At 42.9% G+C, this 27,121-nt stretch overlaps 1 protein-coding gene across 15 annotated transcripts in view; it reads right to left on the bottom strand.

Moving 5' to 3' along the window:
- The window catches only part of LOC141992114 (protocadherin alpha-C2-like), a 333,092-nt gene that overhangs the window by 138,213 nt on the left and 167,758 nt on the right, over positions 1–27,121 (bottom strand). The window contains exon 1 of one of the 15 annotated variants that reach the window (XM_074960776.1): positions 11,460–14,096. The exons of the other annotated variants lie outside the window; for them this stretch is intronic. Within the exon in view, the coding sequence (XP_074816877.1) occupies positions 11,460–13,889 (2,430 nt within the window). The 5' untranslated portion in view covers positions 13,890–14,096. Of the gene's footprint in view, positions 1–11,459; positions 14,097–27,121 lie in introns of those variants that run through there. 15 annotated transcript variants of the gene reach the window in all.

The raw sequence follows: 27,121 nt of genomic DNA, 5'->3' as shown, positions 1-27,121 counted from the left end.
TCAGTCATTTTAAGCCATGTTTTAGCCACAAATAAAAAAATAGACATTTTTCAAAAATGAAAAGCCATCAATTTTCTAAAACCCATAACTCAAAACAAGTTTGTCTGATTGACCTCAAACTTTACCAGACATTATTGTTAGAAGAAGGAGCAGGTTGACCCAGAGGCAGATTTGAGTACGGGCTTCTTTGCTGTGATACTTGTTCCCCTCGACCCAATTGTCAAGTAAGCACTGGATTAGTTACAGCACACTCCTTTTTATCTAAGTTAGTATGTAAATGCCTACATCTGCTACAACACCCCAAAAACCCTTATTAAATAATAGAAACTCCCATACTCTGATTATACACACCTATTGACTGATTACAGCATTATGAATATTATACACACATTTTTACCTTGAAAATACATTTCTTTGCAATAATTGTTGCTACGAGTTCCCTTAATCAGCAGTTCTTAGGAGAGGGAGGAAAGGGCCATGACCCCAAGCTCGTTTATGTAGCTGGGAAAGGAAGGGAGCGGGAGATACCTTTGTGTAAAGAAGTGTTATCCTTTAGACCAGGGGTCTCAAACTCAAATGACCACGGGGGCCACATGAGGACTAGTGCATTGGCCCAAGGGCCGCATCACTGACATCCCACTCTTGCTGCCCCTGGCCCTGCCCCCACTCCACCCCTTCCATGAGGCTCCACCCCTTCCCTGCCCCCATTCCAACCCCTTCCCCAAAGTTCCCACCCCAACTCCGCCCCCTCCCTGCCCCCAGGGCGGGAGCTCAGGGCAGGGAGGTGTGGCGCAGGAGGTGTGCAGGGTACAGCAGGGGGCTCAGGGCAGGGAGTTGGGGTGTGGGGTGCAGCAGGGGGCGGGTAGGGAGTTGGGGTGAGGGGTGCGGGCTCCCGCCTGGCGCCGCTTACCTAGAGTGGCTCGGGGTGGCAGCAGCGTGCACTGGGGCCAGGGAAGGCTCGCTGCCTGCCTGCCCTGGCCCCACGCTGCTCCGGGAACCAGCTGGAACCACGTTCCTGGAGGAAGGGGGGGCACAGGGCTCCGGGTGCTGCTCTTGCTGCTCCTCCAGGTACCTCCCCCGACGCTCCCATTGGCTGCGGTTCCCTGTTCCCAGCCAATGGGAGCTGTGGGGGGCGGTGCCTGGAAGCGAGAGCAATGCACGGAGCCCTCTACCCCTCCCCCCAGGGCTGCAGGGGCATGGTTCCAGCTGCTCTAAGGAGTGGTGCGGGGCTTGCAGTGCCACGGGGTAGGCAGACAGGCGGGGGGGGGGGGAGATGCGCGGGAGCTTGGCAGGCCGCACGAAAGAACCCCGCTGGCTGCATGCAGCCCGCATGTTTGAGACCCCTGCTGTAGACAATTACATTTCTTATGCAGCTGCAACACTTATTTATTCCCAACAAGCTGAGGGGGCAGGGGGGAGAGATGACACTTATCTATCAAGTGAAGAAACTGTGCCTGCCTGTGACTCAGTAAGGATAGGGTCCAGAGTGACCTGGACAAATTGGAGGATTGGGCCAAAAGAAATCTGATGAGGTTCAACAAGGGCAAGTGCAGAGTCCTGCACTTAGGAAGGAAGAATCCCCTACAGGCTGTGGAACGACTGGCTAAGCAGCAGTTCTGCAGAAGAGGACCTGGGGATTACAATGGACAAGAAGCTGGATATGAGTCAGCAGTGTGCCCTTGTTGTCAGAAGGCCAACGGCATATTGGGCTGTATTAGTAGGAGCACTGCCAGAAGATGGAGGGAAGTGATTATTCCCCTCTATTTGGCACAGGTGAGGCCACACCTGAAGCACTGCATCCAGTTTTGGGTCCCCCAATACAGAAAGGATGTGGACAAATTGGAGAGAGTCCAGTGGAGGGCAATGAAAATGATTAGGGGTCTGAGGCACATGACTTATGAGGAGAGGCTGAGAGAACTGAGCTTATTTAGTCTGCAGAAGAGAAGAGTGAGGGGGGATTTGATAGCAGCCTTCAACTACCTGAAGGGGGGTTCCAAAGAGGATGGAGATAGGCTATTCTCAGTGGTGGCAGATGACAGAACAAGAAGCAATGGTCTCAAGTTGCAGTGGGGGAGGTCTAGGTTGGATATTAGGAAACACTATTTCACTAGGAGGGTGGTGAAGCACTGGAATGGGTTACCTAAAGAGGTGGTGGAATCTCCATCCTTAGAGGTTTTTAAGGCCCAGCTTGACAAAACCCTGGCTGGGATGATTTAGTTGGTGTTGGTCCTGCTTTGAGCAGGGGGTTGGACTAGATGACCTGCTGAGGTCTCTTCCAACCCTAATGTTCTATGACTCTACTCCCTAATACCATATCAGCACATCAGCGGTTTCCCAGGTCTCTATTTAACCCTTACATATCCCAACAATTATTCTCTTGATTAACAATGACAATGAGAAAATAGCTTTTTCCAGGAAGTTAGACAGGGTAAGTCAAAAGCAGACCTATGCTGGAAATGGCCTCACAGCCTTAACTATACTGTACTTGATTATGTTCCAATTCTGGCCCACCCTGTCCAATATGCCATATCCAGCTGTGGACACCCCTGGTTCTTTATAGGAAGGAGATCAAAACTGTAGCCCAATAGTCATCAACTAAGAGGTTCCTAGATTATACAGAAAACAGATTTATGATCCAAAAGGTATGGAATCCAGCCAGAGGAGAAGCCACCTTGCTCTGCTTTTTACCGATAGGAAGGAACTCACTACGATTATAAAAATAGGAGGAAAGCTTGGTACCAATGACCACAAGCTTCTTAAATAGAAAAACTTGGGTCCACAGAAAGAGTAGTATAAGAGTATTAGATTTCTGGGAGACATAAGAAAACTACTGAACAAGGTGCAAATTCAGGAAGTGTTGAAATCCATCAGAGGGGAACAAGCCTGGAGATTGCTAAAGAGATGGTAGAATAAAATAGACAATAATTCCTTGGGAGAAAAAAGAATTCAAGGGACAAGGAGCTGCCAGTGTGACAGATTATTTAAAGATTGGAGGATAAGATCCTGCTCTTCATTTCTTAATGGACCTTTTTCTCTGTAGTATTTATTTTCCCTTTGATATATTTATAACACCCATTCTTATTCCTCCTAAGCCCTCTGCTAATATTAAATAATCCTGCTGTTGTGCTGCCCTTATCTTTTCCTTGAAAATCTCAACTAACTCTTTTTAGTCCTGTTTGCCTGCTTCCCCCTTTTCCATTTCTAGTTCTAGGTTTTGTTGATGTTGTATTGATGATTCCTGCAGACCATGAGCCTGTTTTTCAAAGAACCACGCCGGTCATTTCTTGTTCATTCCATTCTTATTTTGAAGAGGTATTTAGTGTATGTCCCTGTCACTCACTGGACCTTTACACCACTTTGAATCGGGAGTAAATCACCAGAAGTCAGTTCCACTGATATTAAACAAGTGTAATGAGAAGAGAATCAAACTCAGTGCCTTTTCCTATGTTGCAGCCATTTTCAATCCTAGTAGATTTTAATATTTCTTTTCATCAGACCCTTCCCTGAAATCTAATATCTTTGTAGTACTCTGTTCTATGAGCCTATTCCTTACTATACTGAATCTATGTACCCCATATTTACTGGTCACACATTCTTTTATTTTCACACTTTTATTATATAAACTGGTACATCTTCACCTGGAATGCTGTGTTTATTTCTGGTCACCTCATCTCAACCAAGATGTAGCAGAAATGCAAGGAGTCCCAAGTTGGGTGATGAACATGATTAGAGGCTTGAAAAGACTTCTGTGCTCAGGTGCCAATAAAAAGTATAGACTGTTTAGTTTAGGGTAGTGATACTCAGACAGTGATTTCCGCCCCGCCCCCTGCTGTTCCTCAAACGTTCTTGTCAACTGCTGGAAATGGCCCACCTTGATTATCACTACAAAAGGTCCGTCCGTCCCCCGTTATCCTGCTGGTAATAGCTCACCTTACCCGATCACTCTCATTACAGTGTGTATGGTAACACCCATTGTTTCATGTTCTCTGTGTATATAAATCTCCCCACTGTATTTTCCACTGAATGCATCCGATGAAGTGAGCTGTAGCTCACGAAAGCTTATACTCAAATAAATTTGTTAGTCTCTAAGGTGCCACAATTCCTCCTTTTCTTTTTACTCAGACCTCAGTGGTTCAGGAGCCAAATTAGTGATCAACATTACCCAAAAGAGCCACAGTCACAGTAGTGTGAATTTATTGTTTCATTTATGATAGTACTATAGATTTGTATTTAAACAGTATGACAGGGGAAATATTTAGACATATAAAAACAACTAAATAAGCTTCCATCCTCCCCTACCTCCATGAGGGGACATGATAGAGGTATACAAAGTAATGAATAGAAATAAGAAGATAAATCAAGTCATCCTACTTAGTCTCTCTTATAATATATGAACAAGGGGATATTCAATGAAACTGAAAGACAGGAAATTTTAAATGGATAAAAGGAATTTTTATATGTCGCTTAATGAACTTTTTGAACTCACTGACACAAGATATCACTGTGGCTAAAAGCTTAGTAGTAGTCAAAACTAGAACTAGACATTTCTATGGACAGCAACTCTGAATCTACTTTACTAGACACCCAAAAAGCCACAATCCCTTTGTAACACCCTGGGGGAACAGAGATCATGGCCCCTTCAAAATCTTGTCCTGAGGCAGAGGAAATGCTGGCTGTTCCAGGGGAATGGAGAGAGGGAGAGTGACAGGGTGTGTGTCTGTAACTCCGGACAAGAGGGCCTACAGCGAGCAGGCCCTCACATAGCGAAGCAGCCAAGAACCAGCCCAAAGCCTGGAAAGGATGGGGCAGCCAAGTGGGGATGCCCCAAGACCAGAGCCAGGAGAAGCACTGTGCCAGGGAGCAATCACCTGAGAAGGATATACTGGAGCCAGACCTAGTATCACTGCCACCCAGAGCTGTATGGGGTTGTGAGTATTGGGGCTTGTGACTTTTCATTGGGAATAAGGGGAGAGGCTGCAGCTAGCTAAGTGGGAAGGTAGTGCATTTGCAGAGAGCCACAGAAGAGGGCACCAGAGGGGTTTTCTGTGGCAAGTTTACTGGTGCCAAAGATGACTAGGAGTACCCAATACTCACTGCTGGACTGGAAATCTGCCCAGGATTCCTGAACTCTGAGTGTGGATGCATTGACTCAGCATCTGCCCTTTCATATTGTGGTACCACTGGGCCCTTTTGTTGGAGGTAAGCCTGTTTTACTGCTCTTCCTACCTTTCCCCTGTTTTCTCCATTAATCCCTCTGTAAATAAATATTTCCCTTTCCTATATTCCTTGTATTCCGTGTTCCTGCACACACTTTTTGTTGGCCAGAGCCACCTACAGAGAGGACTCCATCTTGGCCATGAGAGTGCTATTGTTACACCACAATCAAAGGAGAAGGCCATACTGATTTTAAAAAATGACCTGGTTTAGCAGGTAAGTGAAGGCAGATGTAAGACAAATGGAAGAAAGGGAAAGTTGATAGTAATTAATATAAATTAGGAATTGTAGAAAATTAATAAGGGAAGCAAAGGGACACAAGGAGAAATCTGTGGCCAACAGAGTTAAGGACAATAAGATTTTTTTGAAGTGTATTGGGAACAAAAACAATCCTAACAATGGTAGCAGGCCATTTCTAAATGGAAATGGTAGAATTATCTTTAATAATGCAGAAAAGGAAAATTGTTTAAAGAATATTTCTGTTCTATATTTGGGAAAAACAAATGAAATAGTAATATCATAAGATAACACTCTTTTCATCCCACTAGTATCTCAGGAGGATGTTAAACAGTGGCTACTAAAGTTAGACATTTTTAAACCAGCAAGTCTGGATAACTCGTACAAAAGGTTTTAAAAGACCCGGCTGAGGAGCTCACTGGACCATTAATGTTGATTTTCAATAAGTCTTGGAACATCAGGGACATTCCCAAAGACTAGAAGAAAGCTAATGGTGAGCCATTATTTTTAAAAGGGCAAACAGAATGACCCCAGTAAATACAGGCCTGAAAATCTCACATCAATCCCAGGCAAAATAATGGAGCAGCTGATACAGGATTTGATTAATAAAGAATTAAGGGTAATATAATTAATGCCAGTCAACATGGTTTATGGAAAATGGTACTGTCAAACTAACTTGATATCATTGTTGGATAAGATTACAAGTTTGGTTGATGAAGGTAACAGTGTTGATATACTTAGACTTCTGTAAGGCTTTTGCCTTGGTACTGCATAACATTTTAGTTATAAAATTAACATGGCATACATTAAATGCATTAAAATCTGGCTACCTGATATGTCGCAAATTGTAAATTGGGAATCATTATTGAATGGGTGTATTTCTAGGGGGTCCCACAGGGACTGGTTCTTGGTCCTACAGTATTTAAAATTTTTATTAATGACCTGGAAGAAAACACAAAATCATCACTGACCAATTTTGCACAGGACACACAAACTGTGGGAGTGATAAATAATGAAGGGGACAGATCACTGATTCAGAGCCATCTAGATCTCTTAGTAAGCTGGGCTCAAGCACACAATATGTATTTTAACTTTTAATATGGCTAAATGCAAATGTATACTTCTAGGAACAAAGAAGGTGGGCCATACTTACAGAATGGGGGACCTTATCCTGGGAAGCAGTGACTCTGAAAAATATTTGGGGTCATGGTGGATAATCAGCTGAACATGAGTTCCCAGTTTAACACTGTGGCCAAGAGCGCTAATGCAGTCCTGGGATACCTAAACAACTATTGCTGTGGCATACCATTGTACGAGTCTCATCCAGGAAACCTTTATTCATATGAATAACCCTTTCTCCTGTGAGTAATCTTATTGAAGCAAGAGTTTGGGACATGGCACAGTCAAAATCCAAGTGTATTTCAACTTTGTCACTTCACTGGTACGACTGCCACACTGCATAAAATGTTGCCATCTCTAAATCTTGCATGACACAGTTAAAATATTCTCTTGCTAGGTTTCTGTAGTTCTATTTTTAGATGTAACCTAAACATAAGATGTAACAACACTAAAGGGTCACTACACTCTGTATTTGCACACACCATACAAGCCTTTCACCAGCCCAATAGTTGTTTGTTTTTTTTAAATGGTTATGGCACACCCTGGTTAGATCCTGATCCTGGAAACTTTTGCTCAGGTAAACGGTCCTTACTTATGTGAGTAATCCCCCTGAAGCTTCTGGCTGTAGCATGGCACAGTTTAAAAGCAGAGTGTAATACTTTTTTCTCTTCACTGTCATGCATGCATGCCACATCTCACAAAATGCAGTAAGGTCTTGAAAGACATAGTTAAGGTATACCCTACTTCTAGGCTTTATGTAGTTCTAATTTTAGATGTAACCTAAATAGCCTATGTAAAAACACAGAACAGTCTTACGTGTCTGTATATGTAAAGAACATCCAAGACTTTCACTCAACAGTAAAAAAAAAGTACTAACAAAGAAACCAAACTAAATCATATATATTTCCCCTAAATCATAGAATCATAAATATAATTTCTAGACATGTATCCCATTTAATTATCTTCCAGTATATCTAAATATTATATATCTTTTGGTAAGTGTCAATTCTAATAACTATATGAAGAAAAGGTATTTAAAAGATGGATTTAAGTCCTCTTTAAATTAAAATATTTATACAACCTTAATTATTGTTTCTATCAGTGCCTTTATATTTAATGTTTTATGGTAGGTATGTTTATAGTAATCAAGAGTAATAATATAATCCTTTTCAGAAACACACACAGTATAAAATTCTGCCCCAGGTACACATTTGTAACCACCAAAAAGTCAGTTTGTATGCATCTAAAGGTAGAACTTAAATGTTTAACTTTAATTCCAATACAAAAAGATAAGAACAGAGTTGTTCTTTACTAATAAGATGATCCTGTGATTTTTCTATGCATATAAATCACACCTAAATCAATACGACTTTTGAGTATGGATCAGTTTTCCAGAATTACTGCAAATCTTGAAGCCCAAGGTCTTATACTATATCAGATCACAGGAAAATTTATAGTACAGTATGTCTTTACCTTGGTAAGGCCTGATTTTATTCTAAATCTCTTCAAATACATAAAGCAATCAAATTATTGTGTATTACTTTTGGAATTAGCATCATTTGAATAGACTGCAATACTGTAAAAACAGGTAACTTATTCTTAGGTAGACTAATCCTCATTTTCAGCAACAACAAAATCAACATAATTAACTGACAGCACTCCATTTTTAAGAGTTGACACTGCTATTTGTGTTGGTGCCTTTGGTTCATTAACTCAGCTTTGCTCAATTCATCACAGATGTAACCTTTGACCTTTCACTGGGTTACATATAATCTTACCATTTCTGTTTAGTGGATTTTAGCTAAGAAAATAGCCAAAGGACAAATCTGGGATTTGTTTTGCCTCTTCTTGGAGGCCCATAAGAATGAGTGTATCACATTTCAAGATTCTAGTTTAAAAATGCACATGAAAGGTTGAAATCTAATAAGGAAGACTGATGACCTTTTCATGATCTGTGGTGGAAAGCTCAATGGTTAATTTGTGGTTTCTTACTATTCAGTGCTATACTGAAATAATGAACCCTATAATAATAATGAGATTCTAGCTCAATGGGAACATGGAAGTTAACTGTGTCAGTCAGTCACCCTAGTACAATTATCTGTAGTACTATCACTCCTTTGCACTTATATACCTTTTTCCATTGAAGCAAGTGACTTTAAAACATGAAGTTGTTCTTGCAGCAATCCTGCGGGTTAGGGATGTTCCAGAAAACTTTTGATAACTCTCCCTTAAACTAATTCTAAGCGGGGTTGTTTTGCAAATCCTAAAACTGAATTGTTAGTGATGTTTCCAGTCCAAGCTCACCAAATGCAGAATATCCAAAATATTCTCTTGATGCTCCTAACTGCTATTTTTTTTGGACCACACAAGTCCTTACCCAAAGCTTTTGAAAATTCTGGGTTTTGTGAAATTCATTGATTGTATTCCTTCATTGCTTGGTGGTAGATCTCTGAAATGAGTGACCATTTATCAGCACAGTAATCAGTAAGAGGACTTTAAATCTACTACCACTTTTATAATAAAACTAGTGGAGTAACTGTGAATAAACCAAACAATGACAAACATTTAAACCTGTAGCTGTCATAGTTATGCAGGTCAGGATTTTAATGAAGAATTAGAGGGATTCAGAGAAAGGCAATAAGAATGATTAGGGACATGGAAAAATCTTTCATATGAAGAGTGATTGAAAAGAATGGAATTGTTTACCTTAGATGAATGAAAGACGTGATATAAGAATATTAAAATGGAATGATCTAGAAGGTAGATATGGTGGTTCTGTTCTCCTTGTGTCATAACACAAGAACAAGGATATATTAAACTCAATTAAAAGGTAGAAATTCAAAACTCATAAAAGGAAATACATAATGTGTGAAAAAGTAATTAGACTATGGAACTCATTGTCAAAGGAAGTCACTGAGGCCAGGAATTTAGCAAAATTGAAAAAGGGACTGAAATATTATATGGGTAACAGAAATGTCCTATGTTATCATACTTAATGACGACAACAATTTTGGAATATTAAACATATTTCAGGGCTGTAGCCAATCTGTAACTATTAGTGTTTGCCTACCCAGAAAAAAAAAAGTGGCAGTGAGACTCTGAGCACAGGTCAACTGACTGGGGTGGAGGGGCTCAGACTGCTGGACTAAATATAGCAGTGCAGACTTTGGGGCTGAGGCCGAAGCCCTGGGGTCTGAGATCCTCCTTCTCCAAGGATTTCGGAACCAGAGCTCCAGCCTCAGCAGGAATGTCTATACTGCTATTTTTAGCCTCGCAGTACAAGCCCAAGTCAGTTGACCCAGACTCGCTGCCGCAGAGGCATTGCTGTGTAGATGTACCCTTAGAGACCAGGATGAGACCTAATGTGGGGGGAAGGTTATTCCATATCTGTCTTCGGTGGGGCTCTTACACCTTCCTCAAAAGCATCTGATACATGCCACTGCCAGAGACAGGACAGTGGCGTAGATAGGTCTCAGGATTGGTCCAATGTAGTAACTTCTATGTTCCTACAAGTGACTAATCATTTTGGTCACCTCTTTGGGTGTCCAACTGGAAACACCTTAAACATAGCTGATTTTCAGAAATTGGGTAGTAAAAGAGCCTGATTTTCAGAGTTTGAAGTTGTCTCGGGTTGGACATTCAAAAACATTTAAAAAGCACTCATCACTTTTAAAATTCTTAGCCATAAGCCATAAAGTCTAACTGAAGATACCATTCCTTTCTAGTGATTGCTGGTACAGTATACTGAACATAGCCCAATATTTTGTGTATCAACCCAATCAAATTAGTGAAAAGCAGATAAATGCATATAGCTCAGACTAAAATTCGTGTTTTCATGATGCATAATTGCAAACTGCAGGTTAGTTTTAGTTGTAGATAAACATTTAGAACTTTTACCATCCTCAGAGCATCTCAAAGTTATTCAGGAGCATTAATTAAAACTCAAAAGACATCTGGCAAAAAGGTATCATCATTATTTTACAGATCAGGAAACTGAAGCGTAAGCAACTGGCCAAACGTCATTGAGCAAGTCAGTGACATCCTAGAACATCATTCAGCTTTCTTGACTCACAGTCCTGTGCTACGATCTTACAAAATGATTCCTCCTCAGAGGGAGGTCACTTGTAGTGTGACAGGACCAGAAATTATTTTGTCCCACAAAATCCATATATTATTTTAGAAGATTATAATTGAATTGCAAATCTAAAGCTTTGAGGATGGGATTTTCAAAGGAGCCAGAAGGAGCTGGGCAACTAATTCCCTTAGGTCAGTGGTTCTTAACCTGGGGTGCATGCAAGTTTAGGTGCTTTGGAAAAGTCACATTAGGACTTTAAAATATCACCTTTTCAAATGACATTATTTTCTCTCTCACCATTTCCCTCCCTAAAGGGAAACCCTCAATAAGTGGAAAATTTTAGAATCTAGGAAGTTCCAGTGGCATCTCTCTTTTTTGGATTTTTTGTTTGTTTGTTCTCATGCTCTAGATATTTGAACTCAAGTCAATTTACTTTTCACTTATTTCACAACCTCTTTCCATCTAATTGTTGTTTAGTGAACTTGTACATAGAGTACATAGTTCCCTCAGCCTGAGCACCATCTGACTTTATATGGCATACCGTGTCCATGCTACATTCTAAGGTATTTTTTTTCTCATATAGCTCTTTGGTTTAAAACAGAATTAGGAGATCCTAATTAGAATTATATTAGGAGATTTCATTTTGCTCTTGTTAACATAAGGGCATCTGCTATCCTGTGATTAAATCATTTCCCTTTTTAAGCTTCTCTTTTGTACAGGATTAGCACTGGAACCGCTGGGTAAGTAAATTTAAAACCAAACAGTCCACGTACATTTAGGTTAAATGGGGATAATTTAAACAAAAACTACTTACCACTAGAATAGCATTAAAGTGATCGCTCTTCACCTTCCGGACTTGAACACAGGCCGTGGGCACTTGTAATCCTGCGCCATTGGAAAGACTTCCAGCGTCTCCATTCACTAGTAAATTGTTGTTGCTAGGCCCAACACCCAAAGAAGCCCTGTACAAATAGGTCTGGGTCAGTTTGCCCACTCCTGAGACCTCCACCATGCCGGGCGTGAAATGAGATCTTGGGAGCATGCGCACGTTGAAGCGATACTTGTCGTGCTCATCCACTGGGCAGCACCCTGAACAGCAGCCGCTGCAGGAGAGGTTCGTTCTGCAATGGAAAAACCTTGTGAGAAGAAGGAAGAGTACAAACCCAAGGAACACAAAGGAAATGGAAGCGAGCGAGATGATCAAGTAAAGGTTCAGGCTAGTGAGCTGCTCTTGTCCCTCCATCCCGTCATCGAAGTCCGGGAGGGCCTGAGGAAGGGAGTCAGCCAGCAGGATGCCCAGGGCTACCGTGGAGGAGAGGGACGGCTCCCCATTGTCCTTCACTAGAATGACCACTTTGTGTTTGATGGAATCTGTGGACCTCATGGAGCGAGTAGTCCTGAGTTCTCCTGTATTGGGCAAAACCCTGAATAGGCTGGAGTCGGAAGATTGCTGCAGATGGTAGGAAAGCCACGCGTTCTGCCCGCTGTCCGCATCATCCGCCACCACTTTAGTCACGAGGTAACCGGCATCGGCTAACCTAGGGACTATTTCCACCGCGACCGAGCCGTTCCTGGCCCCAGGGTATAGGATGACCGGGGCGTTGTCGTTCTGATCCGCTATGAATATATTCACAGTTAAGACCGCACTCAGGGCCGGGGACCCGTTGTCCTTGGCTACCACTTGAAAATGAAAACTCCTGAGTTGTTCATAGTCAAAGGTGCTTTTTGCATAGATGTTTCCATTCTCTGAGTTAAGGGATAAAAAACTGGACAAGGAGCTACCTGCAATGTCGATGTCCCTGAGCGCATAAGAGACCTGACCATTCCCGCTAATGTCGAGGTCAGATGCTGACACCTGGAACAAAGATGCTCCAGGATGATTGTTCTCCGTCACAGAGATGTCACAGGACTGTCTAGAGAACTTGGGAGGGTTATCGTTCACGTCGGAGATTTGCACCAATACAGTCTTTTGAGTGACGATTGGCGGGGAACCAAGGTCTGTGGCGGTGATGGTGATGTTATATTCACTGACCAATTCTCGGTCCAGAAGCCCATCAGTAACCAAACTATAGTAATTGTCGAAAGAGGGTTTTAGTTGGAAGGGAATGTTAGCGGGGATCTGGCAAATTACCTTCCCGTTCTCGCCAGGGTCTTTATCCAGAACACTCAAAAGAGCTATCACAGTGCCGGGCGCAACGTCTTCGGGGATGGGACTGGAAAGAGAGGTGATTGTAACCTCTGGGGCATTATTATTTACATCAGTGAACTCCACCAGCAACTTAGCTGTACTGGACATTCCAAACGCACCTTTATCCGTCGCCTCAATGAACATCTCTAGAACAGGTCTCTGAACATCTAGAATGCCATTCACTTTTACCTCCCCGGTCTGGGGGTGGATTAGAAACAGTCTCTGTAAATCAGCAGAAGTGCTATTGCTAAAGGAGTATCTGATCTCTCCATTTTGACCTTCGTCTAAGTCAGTGGCATGTACTTTGGTTACCAACGTGCCGTTGGGGGAGTTTTCCAAGACTCTTGCCCTGTAGAGCGAATGTTCAAATGCTGGAGCGTTGTCATTGGTATCAAGAACAGTCACAATGACTTGGGCGTCACCGGACCTCTCGGGATTCCCACCATCTTTGGCTGTAATTACAAGTCTGTGGGTAGATTGCTGCTCCCTGTCTAAGGGCTTCTCCAGCACCAGTTCGGGGTACTTACTCCCATCCCCGCGTGTTTGCATTTCCAGACGGAAATGTTCGTTAGGGCTCAGATAATAGGTCTGGACACTGTTGGTGCCTTCATCAAAGTCTTGGGCATTGGGGAGTGTAAACCGAGCCCCAGGAGATAAAAACTCGGCTACATTTAAGTGATATTCATTTAAAGGGAACGTGGGGGAGTTGTCATTTATGTCTAGGATTTTAAATTCCATTTTATAAAGCTCTAGAGGGCTTTCTAGCACAAGTTCGTAATTCAGAAAACAAGTAGTTTTTAATTCACAAACCTGCTCTCTGTCTATGGGCTCATTAACTGACAAAGCCCCCGTGCTTACATCCAAATTAAAATATTGCTTACTTGAACTGGTGATCATGCGAAATTTCCGGAGTGAAAGTGTAGTTGCATCTATTCCTAAATCCTTTGCTATATTCCCAACAGACACACCACGTTCAGTTTCTTCGGAGATGGAATACTCTATTTGCCCATTCACGGTGTAGGAAATAAGGAAGAACACCATTAAATGGACCCGCATTCTTCCTTCCGTGGCTCAGCTCCCTGCAGACCGTTTCAACAGTAACATAATCCAATATCTCAGCAAAGAGCTGAAGTTACCATACCAAAGCAAAAGGGTAAAATAATTAAAAAAAAACCCCACAAAACAGTTTTATAAAACGTGGGGAAAGAGCATATGCTCTTCCTTATGCTCCCTGAAATCATCACCGGGTTATCTGCTGCTGAGCCAGCCACTGCCAGCTCTTTTATATTGCAGCTGGCTTCGCTATATGTGATCATGTGGATGGGAAAGATCTTCTATTACAGTTGGGTACCTTACTGGTGGACAGCGCCACCTAGAGGTCTAACAGACGTCATGCCAGCTAGTAAAGAACAGTCTTCGCCACAGCACTGGATTAAAGAAAAGTGTTAAAATGTTACAGAATAAATAGATCGTATCCTTCTAAATGCCCTCAGAGAACATTTTGGATCTGTTTTTGAAACCTGGATATATTTCCATGAATGACAAACTCGGAAAAGATGCGGAAAATTCTCCCTGCCTGAGATCCTGCCGATTCCGTACACATCTGCAACACAACAGCCAGCATTAGCAAGGGAAAACGCCCAAGCCATGCTGTCAGTACATCTGGGTGTAGAAGTGACGTGTGAGAGGAAAGTAACAGCTCTCATTTAACAGAGCTCACCACTGCTCTAGCAAGCTCCTGGCTTAGCATAAAATTCTTCTGGTTCTTAAGATGCCATTTGAAGAACGTAAAAGTTATCTTTGTTTCTATCTAATTTAGTGGAGTGGTTTTATTATGAGCCCCCCTCCCCCCCTGCTTTTTGCTTGCTTCTGAGCTCACTTACTAATGTAAATGAACTTGGATTACTCCCGCGAAGGGAGAATGATCACCGCACTAAGATTCTGATCCTATGACAACTGAAATCAATGGCAAAACTCCCACTGACTTCAACAGACACAGGATCAGGCCCTGAATTTCTAGCTGCACACCTCTGCTCACACATCCAATGAAGTGAGCTGTAGCTCACTAAAGCTTATGCTCAGATAAATTTGTTAGTCTCTAAGGTGCCACAAGTACTCCTTTTCTTTTTGCAAATATAGACCAACAGGGCTGCTACTCTGAAACACCTCTTGCTGGTCGTACTAGGATCTGCTTCACTTAACCGGAGAGTAGGTGCCCCGTCAATACTTGCTTGTATGTTTATTAGAAGTGTTACAGATTTCAATGATTTTGCTCTTTATTCTGTAAATAAAGGGAGAGAGTGATTGAAACCGATTCGCGGGTGGCACAAAGTATTTATTACTCCGAAAGCATATGAAGAAATTACCCACCCACGTGCTTTCCTTAGGATGTTGGTCCAGTGGTAGAGCCAGAAAGACATCGGGTTCTAAGAACACAGAGTGGGGTCTGGATACAAGGTGGGGTGTGAGGGAGATCACCCTTAGCAAGACTAGGATCGCTGTCGCAGATTATTTGCCTGCAAGGGGACAGCTGAAATTCTGCAATACTTTATGTGATTGGGCTGCCAGTTTAACTCCCCGGGCTAAAGGAAAAACCCTCGCTCCCCAGGACTTCTGACATCAATGATGTCATCAGTGACATTTTTACATTTTGTTTTTGAGAGTTGACGTTATGGAAAACCTGCGGCTTTTGGATCCAATGACTCAGTCTTGAGGTATTTAGCAGGGATGACTTGAAGAGCTCCCATGGCTATGACTACTTTGACATCAGTCCATCCGACTCAGCCTATGAACTCCTTGCTCACATTGGTGAACTCTTCCTCACACCAGTAGCTCTGCTAAAGTTAATGGGACTACTCGAGTGAGTAACTCCTCACCAGCATGAGTAACGAAAGGGCTCACAATCTGCTGCTTACGCTGGAAACCTAAAACTAATCCTCTCTGTTAACTGAAAACAGCAGCAATGTAATCGAACTGGTCCAAATAAAGAGCAATATTAAATGTTCAACTGATCGTTACCAAAAATATTTCTCTTCGTTAAGAGTGAAACTGTCTTCACAACAGAAAAGCTGACGATAAAATAATATTTTAGCCAAAGTGTAACTCTGATGTTCACTACTTAATGTAGTCTCTTGCCTCAGTTTCATTCACTGGGTTCTTTTCCTTTCTAGATATAAACTTGAAAGTGCTATTTACCATTAACGTTGCATTAAAGTTCTGCGAGGTTAGAAATACAACGTACGGAGAATGGATTCCAAATAGGCCATAAAGCCACCGACATCCGAGAAAACGTCACTTCTTCTTCCCTCCGGGAATTCGGGTGGTAAATAATATTTTGAAAGGGGACCGATGAAGTCTTTACAGACACCGGAGTCCTAACTAAGACACTTCTTCTGTACAAGACTTTCCTTCTGAGAGCGGCGCTTTGGTGCAGGTAGGACTGAAAAACACAAAACCAACCCGGAAATGGAAACCATGTTGCTGAGTAAACAGAAGCTGAGACTGACTGCAGCACTTACTTGATTTCCTGCCACCTCACTAAAATCCAGAAGGACTTGAGTCAGGGAAGAACAAGCCAATAGTGACAGTGACTGAGAGAGCTGGTTCGCCATTACCGGTGGCCGTCCTGGGTGCTCTGAAGTCAGAGGAAAGAGGCGCAGAACTGGGCTCAGTTGGCTGTAACAAATCGTAACTCTCTCAAACATCTGGCTGAGCGTCCATTGAGTGCCATAGTTAGGAACACCAGGTAACCTAACTGTGCGCACCAGGGCCAGAGCTACCAGGTGTCCGGTTCCTAGGAAGGGAGTATCACCGCTGCGTTGTAATTCGGATCCACCAAATAATGACCACATTTATGGAGCTCCGGAGCAGTTGGCCGTGGCTGTGGGCTTTAACTTGGACTTGGCAAACCTGAAGATGCTCAGCCTGGAATGGCGACTCTGGGAGCGAATGGACACTTCAGGAGAGGCAGAGAACCGCGCCTCTATTGTCCAAGAGAGACCGGCAACTCCCAGGGTGGATTTTGTTAGCACTGGCGAGACGCCCAGCCAGTCCCTGAACCGTGATGCTAATACTCGGACACTGTCTCACGGCCCAGAACCACATCCGTACCTAGAGTGACAGTTCTTCACAGACCTTACTGTTCCCAAAGACGCCTGGAATCCGCCAGCAAACTCTCTCCTTGATTCCCGAATCTTTGTCCATCACAGTAATTAAAGGCACCTTTCTCCCGGGCGCTCCGTTGTAGGCACTGGGCTGAAAAGACAGGCGAGGACGATTTGCGGAGAGCTGCAGTTCCCCTCAGTTATCTCTTACTGGCACTGCAATGCCCGGACCTCGCTGACATGCACCCCGTTAGAGCGGATGTGAACATTGTATAAAGATGCAGGCGGTCAGAAGCTTCTGTGCATCTCCTCCTAATCTGCGCACTGGTTGGATTCAGACCTGGGTGACTGAATCCCGTGCTCCTGCCTGCCGAGGCACTACACCATTCCCCCAAAGGGTCCGGCATAAGGCAACTGCTGTGGCCGAGGATAGTGAAATGCCTTCAGAAACGCTGCCCCGACAGTAATCCGATCCACACACTGGCTGAACACCTAGGTGTTGTCACCAGCACCCAAGACAGTAACAGTCCAGATTATCTGGGAGCCTCCGTCTTTTGCAAAGGTGTTTAGCTGGTATATTAGCTGCTTTCTACGGTCCAGAGGCTTTACCAAATCTAAAAGGAGAAAGCACTTGACACCGCTTCGGGGCTGCAGATCTAATAAGAAGAACTCGTTTTAATGGAGACGTTAGGTTGTCAGAGAATTGCTGCCAGGGTCCTGTTCACTCTCGAGTGACACGCGGTCCTGGAGTCGCAAGCAACCTAGGTAATAGACTTGAATTGTCTGCGTGGGAAATCGGGACTTGTTTATCTGGGTCACTTCGATTTGAATGGACAGAACTTGTAGGGGATTTTCCATCACCGCTTTCGGGTGCAAAAAGCAGTTTAGTTTGGAGTCACACGTGGCTTCTTGGTCTATGGTACAAATAACGCCCCGTGTCTGAAATCAGATGTGAACAGCTCCGGCTCATGCTGGAGAGGTGGAGGTCCCGGAATCTGCAATCCCTAAATCCTTAGAAAAATTGCCCGAAACGGATCGCAGCTCGAATGCTTCAGGAACACATGAAAGCCGGCCCCTCAATATCTCGGCAAACCCGCAACAAGGGGAAATCAGGCAGAACCGCCGCACTGGGGTGCGTAAACGGCTCGTTGAAAAGGCCATTAAATTAAAGATACAAGAGACAACACTCTTGTCTGACTGTCCCTGAGCGAGGCAGCTGCAGAGCAGCCGGACAGATCCCTAAGAACTATCGCATCATGTCAGCGGACAGCGACACACAGAAACTCTGCCAGTAGAAGGAGAAACGTCCCCTCAAAGACACAGAGGCCGAAGAAGCGCCCCCTATTGGATCAGAGTGGTGTAGCATCTCTTTAATTCGGTTCAGCCGTGTGCATCCGTGAAACCTCACAGCCTTTAAAAATGGAAAAGACAACTTACATTCTTTGATGTTGCTTCTAAAGGGGGAAATGCATGCTATAATTTAGTAGCGGTACTTTCCCAGGTACCCAGTCAGGCTAAAATCACATTAAAAGAAAAAGACGTGGGCCTGAGATTTCCTGAATGAAAGCGAAATGAAGGAAACTGCAGCGATACGATTAGCATTTATCACCCTTTTTGCTTGATCAGAGACAAGGAATATGATTAAAATGTGACCTAATGAGCTAGTTATGCAGAAATGTCAAATGGAAAAATATAATCAAGGTTCAATTTTCATTTTAAATATTTGTCTTGTAATAAACAATCAATATTACGTTATTCGTGTTACTTTGCAAGAGGATCTTGGAACATAATTTATAGCATATTCACTTCAGAAGACCTTCATCCAATGATATCTATTAAACAGTACAGAGGACATCCACTTTTCACAGCTATTTATATCGTCTGACTTTAGTGGCCGGCAATTTACCTCTCTCTTGCATTTCTAGCTACCTTCACACAAGGATTTTAATTACAATAATCAATCAAAAGCAAGAGTCGATAAATATGCTGTAAGGTCAAATTTTAACGCTTTCTATGCACTCTTTCTATGCACTCTTACCCATGCCCTTTCCAGCCACTTATTTTATATAGCAGCTAATTCCACAGCACAAGTAGAAAAAAACATTCCAACCAAACAGAGCAGCCTTTACAAAAAATAAATAAACAGTGACACAGCCAGAGCCGGCTTTCAACGTGAGCCCACTTGTCGCAATGAATCCACATTCACTGGAATACAATGAAGCGCTATCAACAAAGAAGAAAGTAAAAAATGTCTGGCAACTAGTAAAGCCTGCCTGACCTAAAATACCTGCCTGTTGAAACTGTATTTTAATCTCTCCCCCTTCTGATTTCCCACCCCCACATTTCTGAAGACGATGCGCCCTTCAACCACCTAACAAAAAACAAAAGTTGTTACCATCTGATTATTCAGAGGCTTGTGTGAAATCATTCCTCCTCCCAATCCAGTTCGCAGTTGACAGGTGTTCAAATAAACAAATTCCCCACCATTAGCACGATTTGTTAGTATCAGCAGAAAAGCCAAGGTCTGAAAGGAGAAGGACCGATCTCCCCTCTTTAACTGTAAACGGGGAGGAAAATTATATTTAAAGAACACGGCTGGATAGTGTGCGGGGAGTCTTACAGTTTTGCTTCCATAGTCTACCTGATCTGTGGTAAAAAGACTTAAGTCCTTTGAGCTGTCTATATGACACTTAATTTACACTAAAATTCCCTATGTAAAATGTTAAAAATAAATATATCTAGCTGTCTCTTGATGTCACCCGTGTAAAACAATACCTTCTCTTGCTTTTATCCACCCCTTTAATACATTTGAAAATCTGTTATGCAATGATAATATCTATACTTTTGTAATTAGAACATCTCCTTAATATTGCCTTAATAATTATAAACAATCTCAGATTTGATATCAGCTTCCTCACTCTCTTCCACACCACCTCTAAGGCAATGATATTCTTTTTTATCCTATAATGACCACTGTATAGCAAATGTTTCATACAAAATAACTGTAACAAATACCTTAATTACACACACAAACACTAAGTGAGTTTGGATGTGAAATTGTGTATCTTGTATATTTTCTTCAATATGTTGTGCTGATATTATAATATATATATTGTTAGCCCTTTTGATGCCTCTGTACCTGGGAATAATAGATTTTATTTTTTACCTTTTTCCAGAAATCAGGTTCCTAATCAGTATGCTGTATTTTTTAATTTAATTTATATATTACTTACTTATTCAGAGCACACTACTTAACTTGACTTCTAGTTTCCCGGAAATGGGATGAGTTCCTACCTAATCCTTACCAGAACACACAGACCCTGAGTCAATATCCAAACTTGACCGCTTCCAAGTGTTGAAGAATTTCCCCACAATGTCTGAAAAAAAATTATTGCTCAATTAGTTCCTGGTTTGTCTTTCCTCTTACTAATACTTTGCACTTCTTATAACATCTTTCACGCAATAATTTCAAAAGGCCTGACCCAAAGCCCATTGAAGTAAATGGAAAGACTCCCACTGATTTCACTTGGCTTACAATAAGCCCAAAATGATGTGCAAAGATAAATTAATTAATCCTCAGAAGATCCTTGTGAAGATGTGTATTAGTAACCTAAACATACCTATAGCTGAGACGCAGAGGGGGGTAATCACCTGTAATGAACCGGTGATAGACTTCAAAAGGGAACCTAGGAGTTTGGGGTCCCCAGCCCTTATCATTGGACCTAATTCAAATGTCCTAAGCATTTAATACAGTACTGTAAAGTAGCTGTGTTTGCTACACTCCAGTCTTTAAACACCTCTTAAATATATTATTGAAAATACATTAGGTTTTGAAAAAAATCACTAATTTACTTGCTGGCTTTCCTCAACAATAAAGGGATATGTGCAACTTTGACCCAGAACGGGTCTACACTTAAAACTCTGCATCCGGTACAGCTGCACCAATGTAGCTACACTGCTGTAGCTGCAGTGCTGTACCAGTTTTAATGAAGACGCTCTAGTCTAGGAGAGGTGAGAGAGCTCTCCAGCTGACAGTTAATCCACCTCCATCAGAGGCCGTAGCTACGTAGATGGGAGAAGCTCTCTGCCCACATAGCACTGTTTACACTTGCGCTTATGTCAGTATAACTAGGAGGCAGGGGAGTGTGGATTTTTCACACCCCTGAGCCACGAAGTTATACAGTAGTAATTCTATAGTGTAGCCCTGCCCTTAGTTTAGCAACCTTTTAATAGCTGTTTATATCACATGTGCTATCTCCCTTTTGGAAAACTTATCCCTGCTTTCTCACTGATCTAAAGATGGATATGAAATGCTTACTAAGAGACATAGAATACCACTAGAAGTTCATCTAGTCTGACCTCCTGTATCTCACAGACCACCATCACCTCTGGCATACTAAACCCAACAATGGAAATAAGACCAAAGTAAATAAGACCCACAGGAGACTAGACTATTATGAGCAACAGGCAAAGAATAGAATGGATCAAGGTGCACCAGTGCTCAAGGCCCCTGCAACAGCAGGGAAATAATTAAATGAGATATACCCAGATAATCCTGGCAAGTGACCCACAACCACACTCGTAGAGCAAAGTAAAAAAAAATCAAGGTCACTGCCAACCTGATTTGGGGGGAAATTCCTTCCAGCCCTACATAAGGCAATGTTTAACAACCCTTCTGTTTCTTTTTTCCTTTCTCAAAGTTAGTGGTCCCCAAAATTTTGACAGCATGCCCCCACTTGCCCCTGTCCGCACTCCCAACCCTCAACTGTGGTCGAGAGCTGGGCTGGGAGCAGGGCCATGGTCAGGGCCGGGACCACTGTAGCTGGGAGTGGGACCATGGTTAGGCCCGGGGGCCAAGCTTGGCCTGGAGCCACAGCCAGGTTGGGACCCAGGGGCTGAGGCCATGACTGGGGGCAGATCTGGGGCCAGGAGTAGGGCTGGGGGTGGAACCGTGGTTGGGGCCATGGGCCAAGGCTGGGCGGCGGCCGAAGCCAGGGCCAGGTGAGGATTGGAGCTGCCACCAAGCCCGGGGCTGAGGCCAGGGCCATAGGAGTGGGTGGGGCCAGAGCAGAACTGAGGGCAAAGTGGGGCTGGGTGGTGCTCCCTCCCCACCCCCTGTGGGGGCTGGCTCAGGCCCTGCCCTCAGTATTCCTCCATGCCACCCTAGGGGGGTGCACCCCACAGTTTAGGCACCACTTCCCTAAATTCTCCGTTTCCAATTTAAAGTGGCCAAAATTGATTTGAAAACATTTTTGTTCTTCAATTTTATTATTTCTCTGTCTAACTCTACTGATAATCCTCCATCCCATTCTCTTTATATTTTTTAATGTCTTCATTTACACACCTCATTGCCACCCTATTTTATCACTTTGGTTTCTTTTCCCTTTTAGCTGTTTTGAGTTTACTAATCTAAAAATTGTTAGTAACTTCCTGAAAGAGAATGTACCTCAGGAAAATACTGCAAATAACCGTATCTTATGGAGTTATGCATGAAAATGTATACTCCAGGCTGCACTGCTAATCATGAAGTTGAACATTGACTCCAACAAGAATGGAGTAATCTCTTTATATGTCTACAGCTAATTATAATATTCTGCAGATGTTGTTGTATCAACCTTGGTCCCAGGATACTAGAGAGACTAGAACCAACTTCTCTTGGGGAGAGACACAAGCTTTTGAGCTTCCAGGACCTGAAGAAGAGCTCTGTGTAAGATGTAAAGCTTGTCTCTTTCACCAACAGAAGTTGGTCCAATAAAAGATATTACCTCATCCACCTTGTCTCTCTAATACTGTAGAGAGACATGCAGAGTATCTTCACAAATACTTCCTCATACCTATAAATAAAATAAGTGAATTAAAATATTTCTGGAAGAAGGGCAATTGATTGTAAAACTTTTCATGGTTCAAAACAAACTGGTTCTTTATTTTTAAGAGGCAAGAAGGTGGCAACTTTGGGGGGGAGGACCTGTTCTCCTTTACCTTCCTCAAACTACAATCAGAAGTACTGCAAGTGTTTAACAACTTTTAAAATATTAAGGGCTGGATTCACCACTGTGTTACTCCAGCACTGAAGTAAATTATTTACTTTAATATAAAACAGGAGTAAAATAACGGTGAATCAAGCCCTAAATCTTCCCTGTGAAGCGATTGCATTCCCTGGATGATTCAGAAATCTACTCCTCTATCATCGAACTCTCCGCCATATTCAGTTTTGCATATCCAGCAGTCAGTCAAATATGTTTTCTTGGATTTCATGTCACTGTCTCAAACTACAAAACTGACAAACCCATTATCCTTCTCTGACATTATCTAAATAAAATATGACCATATAGATCATTGTTGCAACCACTGTTATATATTTGCAGCAAATATTGTACAAAGTTTGTTGAGTAAGATGTCTATGAAAAGGTTTTGATTTTCTGGTTATGATTATGCTTTCTGTAACCAAGTATCATTTTTGTATTTGAAGTTATAAATATCGGCTCTGTACCTGAAGTTCAAATGAGCCAGCACATCATGGAGGGACTATTCAAATTGAGTGGATTTGAAAGAACATTTAACTGACAATGGACCATGGGAGATGCCTATATACACTTAATGAAATATCCTGCTATGACTAGGTGAAATGCATGGACATGGGACTTGCCCATGTGACTCCAAACTCCATCTTGTTGCTGTAATTTTCCACAGTAAGAACAATGGGTTTCCCTCTGCAGGGCAGAGGATATAAAAGGCCCTGGAAACACCTCCATTTTGTCTTTAATCTTGCTTCTTACCTCTGGAGGAACCTTGCTACAAACTGAAGCTCCGAACAAAGGGCTGAATGACCCATCCAAATTGTGGATGTACTCCAGAGACTTGACTTAAGCCAGCAGTTTATTCCATTACTGCTACAAGACTGAACCAAGAACTTTGCAATTACTGTATGTATTTGATTCCTTTAACCAATTTTAACTCTCACCTTTCTTTCTTTCTTTCTTTCTTTCTTTCTTTCTTTCTTTCTTTTTATAAATAAACCTTTAGATTTTAGATACTAAGAGACTGGGATCAGCATGATCTTTGGGTAAGATCTAAGTTGTATATTGACCTGGGTGTGTGGCTGGTCCATTGGGATCAGAAGAACCTATTATTTGATTAGACTGGTTGTAAAGAACCACTCATCTCTGAATCCAGTGTTTTTGGTGGTGATATAAGAAGTGGAATGCCTCAGGGAACTGCCTTTGTTTTCTTGTTAGCCAGTGTGGTAAAACAGGAGTTTACTTTTGTGGCTGGTTTGGTCTATCTTATAAAAGAATAACCACCAGTTTTGGGTTGTGTTTGTCCTATTTCTCAGCAGTTTGTCCTGAATTTGGCATTCTCAGTTGTGACCCACTAAGGCACAGTTATACCTCCCCATCTTCCAGACTCAGAACTTCAAGGCAATTTTTTAGTCTCCTCCTCTTCTCCTCCCCTTTCCAGGCCCTCACTAATTCTTGTCATTTCTTTCCATTTAATATCATCAATATCTTCCCTTCCCTCACTATTCCCACTTGCAAAGCACTTGTTCAGACCTTGGCAATTTTTCACCTTGATTTATGTAACCTTTTCCTCTTCAACATCCTTACCTCTTACTTTGCATTTCTGTTTCAAAATGGTACTGCTTACATTATCTTCTGCTCTCCATCTATGTCTGTCCTTGCATCTCTTCATTATCTTCCTACCTCATAGTAAATCAAATTCAAGATCCTTATCCCTATTTCCAGCCCCACATAATCTGCTGCATGTTGTTTCTTTATCCCCAACTTTTCCACTGCACACTTCCCAAATTGCCTTTCCTACTGATTTCCCTCACACTCTTTGCACCACCATTCATGCTGCCACTAGGCTTTGAACAGTCTCCCACTACTTGTGCACCAAAGATCTTCTTTTCCCTCCCTTCCTCCCCATTTCTTCAATAAATCCTTTCTACTTTCATTGTTTGGTTAACAAATCTTCACAATCCTCCATTTCTCCAGTTATTGTGCTGTGTTTTGTCTAGACTTCATTTGTCTTTTCTATGCTATTCTTAATCTGGGTTTGTGACACCTACATACTATTTTGAAGCATTCACTAAAATGCTTATGCCAGTCAGACAGATGAACAGCCTATACCTATCTAAGACAAGAAACATATCTCACTCTCTGTTTAGACAAGGGCAGGCTCACTCCAACATCAAACTCATTTGCCCTAAAAAAGGCATTTCTTCAGGCTGAGATGTAAAAAGTTATATACAAGCTTCATATATATGATGTGGCCTAGTACCAGGATTTCAACTTTACAGGGCTCAGTGGGAAAGGAAAAATACACGTGATACATTTAAAACATATCTAAAAACACTTAAAATAGATTTTTCTAGACATAACACATCATTATTTGAAAGACCAATACCTTGAGCACTTCAGGGCTGCCAGTACCTGCTGTCCCATTGGAAAACAAACAATTCAATTTTCTGAATAATAACATGGGTGAACTTGGGTTCCTCATATTAAATGAGGATATTGATATGAGAGGCATCACAGAAACTTGGTGGAGTGATTACTCCTTGGGAATTCTGCACCACTGTGCACGTGCAGAATTAATGTCCCCCTCAGATTTCTTTGCTTCCACACAGAAAAATGATTTTCTGACAGTGAAGCAAAGGGAAACTGCAAGAGCATTCACGCACCACTCCCTAGCTGTGCAGGTACATTGTTTCAGGCACCCTAGGCAGTGGCTTCTACTCTGAGCCAGGATCAGCTGCTAGTCCTGGAGACAGGAGAGAATGGGACTTCCTCTTCCCCTGCAAGGAGTGGCTGGGGCTATGTCAGACCCACCCCCAGAAACTTCCCTCAGCTGCAGGAAGCTCTGCATCCTCCCCTGCTTCCTGCCCCCATCGCTCCTCAGCTGCGGGGGGAGGGGTCACTGTACAGGGAGCTGCTCCCTCATCTGCCCAACCCCTGTGCATCTGGACCTCCCATACCCAGACACCCCCACCAAGTCTCATCCTGTACACCCAGAACCCCCCTAGCCCTCCATATCTGAACCCCACCCTATTGAACCTCAACCCCTGTAGCTGGAGCCCCCTGCACCCAGACCCCCTGCCTCTGGACCACACCACTGCACCCAGACTACCCCCACTGATCTCCCTGCGCTCAAACCGCCACCCTGACAAGCCCATCCCCCTGCACCACCCTGAGCCCCCACATCCAGATCCCCCATACCACTGATCCCAGTTAGCCACACCCAGACCCCCACCCCACCAAGCCCCACTCCCCCAGCACCCAAACCCCCCTGCCATTAAGACTTCCACACCCAAACCTCTCTGCTGAGCCCCAACCACTTTCACCTGGAAGCCCCTGCAGAGTCCCATTGCCCCTGCACCTGGAACCCGCCCAATGAGCCTTTGTGCATCCAGATCCACCCACACCTAGACCCCACACTGAGCTGCCTGCACCCAGATTGTCCCACACAGAATCCTCTCACACCAAACCTGGATCCCCCCACACTGAAACCCCCCCACACACACACACTTGGCTCCTGCCTCGTTGAGCCTGCGTGCCCCATACCTGGTGTGCCTCGTGTGGAGAAGCAGGGCCCCAGGGTGTTTCTGGGGCAAGCCCAGGTCTTGTGCTGTGTCAGGGTCAAGTGCAGCCTCACCACCGAGTCCATGTCGGAGGCGGGGGGAGGCTGCAGGGTGATCGGCCGCCCTTGTGCAGCCAGTGGCATGTGCTCCCCACTGCCATGCTGGAGCCTCTACATTTATTTATTGACAAATAAAACTTGCAGAATTTTAAAATATTGCATGCATAATTTTTAATTTTTTGGTGCAGAATTTTTAATTTTTTGGCGCAGAATGTCCTCGGGAGAAAATGATGATAATCAATAGGACACAGTAATACCAGGGTAAAAAATATATCGGAAGGACAGAATAGATCATACTGGTGGGAGAGCAGCACTATATGTGAAAGAAAGCACAGAGTCAAATAAGTAAAAATCTTAAATGAACCAAACCATACCATAGAATCTCTATGGATAGTAATTCCATGCTTGAATAATAAGAATATAGCAGTATGGATATACTTCCAACCACCTGACTAGGATGGTGATAGTGACTGTGAAATACTCAGAGAGATTAGAGAGGCTATAAAAATTAAAAACTCAATAATAATGGGGGATTTCAACTAACCC

Source organism: Natator depressus, chromosome 8 (assembly GCF_965152275.1).
Source record: "Natator depressus isolate rNatDep1 chromosome 8, rNatDep2.hap1, whole genome shotgun sequence".
NCBI classification, from domain to species: Eukaryota; Metazoa; Chordata; order Testudines; family Cheloniidae; genus Natator; species Natator depressus.
Note: the sequence above shows the minus strand (reverse complement) of the source record. Positions and strands in the feature narration are given on the sequence as shown.